Genomic DNA, 5,000 nt, shown 5'->3' on the forward strand with positions numbered 1-5,000 from the left:
ATCAAACCTCGAGGAAGAAGGGCATCGAGTTCCACACCTACCTTCCAAGAGCAGGAGCCTGAGGCTACAGAAGAGATGTAGTTCCGATGTAGAATCTGGGGTTCACTCACCTGCAGTTTTTCATAAATCTGCATCATCTCATGGTACACACTCCACCCCTCCCCCGAGCTGAACCGCACTGGCTCCGTCTCAAACGAAATGGAAGTGCACGATATGTTTGAGGGCAGCGTCACATCTAGATGTAAATGAGGACAGAATTGTGGAGCGGTCAGAAGGCATGATGTCTGAGTCGGTCAGGATTCAGCTTCATCATACATCCATTTTTATCTCCCAAAAAACCCCAAAGCTTGTGAATGAGACAGATGGCGAACGACAGCTCAGTGCTGAAACCTCACCTGTCTCGGTACACAGGATGTTGGTACGGTCCACAGTCTCGGGCTGGTCACCCAGCTCACCTTCGCTGCTCGGTGCGCTCTCATCACAGACCGGCCTGTTTTCAGAAACATTTGACACAAGATGAGCTGCGACTCCGTCACAGACTGAAGCCTGGTCACAGATCCTTCTCCTCTCAGAAACGATACACTGAGCACGATCTTGGGGCTGAGGACTGATTTTTATTGACGCTTCTTTATGTACATACACAGGGTCGTCTCGTCAAGGGTCAGGTACTCATCTTTCCACTTACTGAGGAGCTTGTTCTCAAAACATCTTCCTCAGAACCGAAGAGCAACACAAAGTTACACCACGTTCCTCTTAACACATGTCATGAACCCTCTATAAACACTTATAAGAGGACAGGTCACTGCAGTGGATAAAGACTATATGTAAAGTCACAGTACTCACCATGCAGGCTGCTGTGAGATGGCATGGAGAAGCTCCTCCATCTTTCTGTGTGATGTTTTCACTTCATCCAGCTCTGGGACAGCAGCGTGAGCTGAAATAACAGCCATAAAGACTCAATCCAGCGCTGGTCCACACGGCCATGCCTGCTGCTTCATGTAACTTCATCTCATATGCTAATCACCACCAATTCATGAATATGCAAATTCTAGAGTTGTTGTTACAATATTTGATGCACTCTTCTCCCCTGAAAAGAGTCTGCAGCACTGCTCCACCACTCCCACTGAGACCCTCGCTCACTATGTAGTGCACTGCAGTTATAACACTATAGTTAACTCTCTAACTAGTGCACTGCAGTTATAACACTATAGTTCACTCCCTATGTAGTGCACTGCAGTTATAACACTATAGTTCAATAGTATGGGTCAAATGTAGAGAACGAATTCTGAGTATGGGTCAGTCCCTATGTAGCGCACTGCAGTTATAACACTATAGTTCACTCTCTAACTAGTGCACTATAGTTCAGTCCCTATGTAGTGCACTTGTTGTATAGAAGTGGTGAATAGTTATTTGGAGTTACTTACAGCACCTTACAGGCTTTTTCTGTCTTCCACATTTTCCCCTCACTTGGGCTTCTTCTGTGGCAGAAAACTGATAAACAAAAGTTTTTTGTTGTTTTTAATTGTTTATGTGGACAAAATGTTAAAGCACATTGGACTGGAATAACACACACACACACACACACATACACGCATACAGACACACACACACACACATACACGCATACAGACACACACACACATACACGCATACACACACACACACACATACACGCATACAGACACACACACACATACACGCATAGAGACACACACACATACATGCATACAGACACACACACACACACACACATACACGCATACAGACACACACACATACACGCTTACAGACACACACACACACACACATACACGCATACAGACACACACACATACACGCATACACATACACATACATGCATACAGACACACACACACACACATACATGCATACAGACACACACACATACATACATGCATACAGACACACACACATACATACATACATGCATACAGACACACACACATACATACATGCATACAGACACACACACATACATACATGCATACAGACACACACACATACATACATGCATACAGACACACACACACACATACATGCATACAGACACACACACACACATACATGCATACAGACACACACACACACACACATGCATACAGACACACACACATACATACATGCATGCATACACACACACATACACACATATACACACACATACATGCATACAGACACACACACACACATACATGCATACAGACACACACACATACACACATATACACACACATACATGCATACAGACACACACACACACATACATACATGCATACAGACACACACACATACACACATATACACACACATACATGCATACAGACACACACACATACATACATGCATACAGACACACACACACATACACGCATACAGACACACACACATACATACATGCATACAGACACACACACACACATACATGCATACAGACACACACACACACATACATGCATACAGACACACACACACACACACATGCATACAGACACACACACATACATACATGCATGCATACACACACACATACACACATATACACACACATACATGCATACAGACACACACACACACATACATGCATACAGACACACACACATACACACATATACACACACATACATGCATACAGACACACACACACACATACATACATGCATACAGACACACACACATACACACATATACACACACATACATGCATACAGACACACACACATACATACATGCATACAGACACACACACACATACATGCATACAGACACACACACGCATACAGACACACACGCATACAGACACACACACATACATACATGCATACACACACACACACACACACACACACACACACACACACACACGTCATCGTTGTTAGCAAAATACGTGAAAAAAACACGTTTGTATCACTTAACAAACTGAACTTTAGCAGCCAGTACATGTAAACTGACTCGTCTACATTAACTCCTGAGACAGTAATGACAGTAATGACAGTAATTACCCGATTTCTCCTCTCTAAATACTTCTTCTTCAATATTTCAACTTTTATATCGAAATCACTGCTCGAAATTTCGCTGTTCATTTTAAACTCGCCGCCACTGTTATTAACAGTGTTTTCCACGCCTGTATTAAGGAGAGTCCCGCCTCCCGCGCTCTGATTGGCTCGTAATTCACAATCGCCAATTCACAAACTTTCCAATTGGCTTTAAAACTTTTTTTTTGCCCGGAAGGCGGAAGTGTCTGTATGCGGGTGTGAAACATATTAATCAGGACACCGAAACTGTCGGCCATTTTACATTTCACAATATAATATTTAGATGTTTTTTAAAATAAATGAATCCAAAATTTATAGTAAAACAATCTAATAAAAAATCTAATTGAAAATAAATATATTGCAGATAGGAATATCTCAGAAAATACTGCAATATATTTACAATTATTTGTCGCATATGTATGTAAACATTTTTAACAATTTAGTAAAATACAAACCTACAGAATATAAGAGCTCCAGGGGAGACGCGCTTGGTTCCTGCCAACTGCGCCAGCGGTGCAGATACAGTTTGGGCGCTGCGGCTTATTAAATATATGATAAATAGTCCAAAAGTTTTCCTGCGTGACAAATATGTGGCAGGAGAACGTGAGAAAAGACCGAAATGAGTGACTGTCACGCTCAATGTGTGATACTTGACAGCCCTGTATAGTAAAGTTAGTTAACATAGTTTTACACTCAAACAACATTAAATGCAGAAATGTAAAAAAATATATAAAAGAGAACAGAATAAAATCTGAGCTCTCAGCATGATGCCAATAAGCACCACTGCCTCCTCATCATATGTGTCATAGCTCCTAACTCCCACAGTCTGTGCAAACATCTGACTTATTCTGCTCAGAAGGAAAGACAGCCCTCAGCGCCGATATCACCCTGTCACACACATCCACACCCACACACAGCACACGAGATCTCCTGACATTTCTCCTGGGGTTGATGTTCATCAGCTGTCCTCCAGGACACAGGTTCACAACCCTGTTAGTGCTAATCCTGTGTGTGTGTGTGTGTGTGTGTGTGTGTGTGTGTGTGTGTGTGTGTGTGTGTGTGTGTGTGTGTGTGTGCATTACATTACATATTAAAATTCATTATCTAAGCATGGTGTTGTTTATGCTTACGGAAGCAGTTTATAGGTACAGAGATATCCGGACTCTCACTGTGGAGTTACACCACAGCTGAAGATAAGAGGTTTGTCCTTGCCCTTGGACTCAGACACAGATACTTTCCTCTCATCTCTTTCCTCAACCTCAACTACTTTCAAAAGAGTAAGTGTTATTCCCATCCTAAAGAATCCTGCTCTGGATCCATCAGACATCAGTAACTACAGACCAGTATCTCTTCTCTCGTTTCTTTCAAACATTCTTGAACGCATTGTCTATGATCACCTGTCTATCTCTCACAGAACAACCTCCAAGACCCCAACAGTCTGGCTTTAAAGCAGCTCACTCTACAGAGACAGCCCTTTTGGATGTCTCTGAGAAGCTACATGCTGCTAGATCGGCCAAACTGTCATCCATCCTTATCCTCCTTGACCTTTCAGCAGCGTTTGATACGGACAACCACAAGACTCTCTTATCCACCCTCAGGAGTCTTGGGATTTGTGGATCAGCTTGGGAATGGTTTGCTTCCTACCTGGAAGGACGCTCATATCAGGTAACATGGAGGGGAGTGACATCTGCTCCACGCAGACTCTCCACTGGCATCCCACAGGGCTCAGTACTTGGTCCTCTTCTTTTCTCCCTGTATACTCACTCTCTTGGTGAAGTTATTTCATCACATGGGTTCTCTTACCACTGCTATGCTGATGATACACAACTTATCTTCTCTTTCCCACCCTCAGATACCACAGCTTCTGACCGGGTCTCAGCATGTCTAGCAGAAATTTCATCATGGATGTCTGCTCATCAGTTAAAGCTCAATCCTAGTAAAACTGAA

General features: G+C 42.9%; 1 protein-coding gene across 6 annotated transcripts in view; it reads right to left on the minus strand.

The window, feature by feature from the left end:
- Window positions 1-3,799, minus strand: part of LOC113642059 (coiled-coil domain-containing protein 138) — a 17,762-nt gene extending 13,963 nt beyond the window's left edge. For 2 of the 6 annotated variants that reach the window (XM_027145339.2, XM_047815431.1), the window contains exons 1-5: window positions 3,021-3,182; window positions 1,425-1,491; window positions 844-934; window positions 396-490; window positions 111-235 (exon numbers count right to left, since the gene is read on the minus strand). In XM_027145339.2, the coding sequence (XP_027001140.2) occupies window positions 111-235; window positions 396-490; window positions 844-934; window positions 1,425-1,491; window positions 3,021-3,101 (459 nt within the window). In that variant the 5' untranslated portion in view covers window positions 3,102-3,182. Of the gene's footprint in view, window positions 1-110; window positions 236-395; window positions 491-843; window positions 935-1,424; window positions 1,492-3,020; window positions 3,183-3,512 lie in introns of those variants that run through there. The other 4 variants (XM_047815432.1, XM_027145340.2, XM_027145338.2 and 1 more) reach the window with 4 other exon arrangements.
- Window positions 3,800-5,000: the final 1,201 nt, after the last annotated feature.

The sequence above is a fragment of the Tachysurus fulvidraco genome, chromosome 6 (genome assembly GCF_022655615.1).
Source record: "Tachysurus fulvidraco isolate hzauxx_2018 chromosome 6, HZAU_PFXX_2.0, whole genome shotgun sequence".
In the NCBI taxonomy this organism is placed as follows: domain Eukaryota; kingdom Metazoa; phylum Chordata; class Actinopteri; order Siluriformes; family Bagridae; genus Tachysurus; species Tachysurus fulvidraco.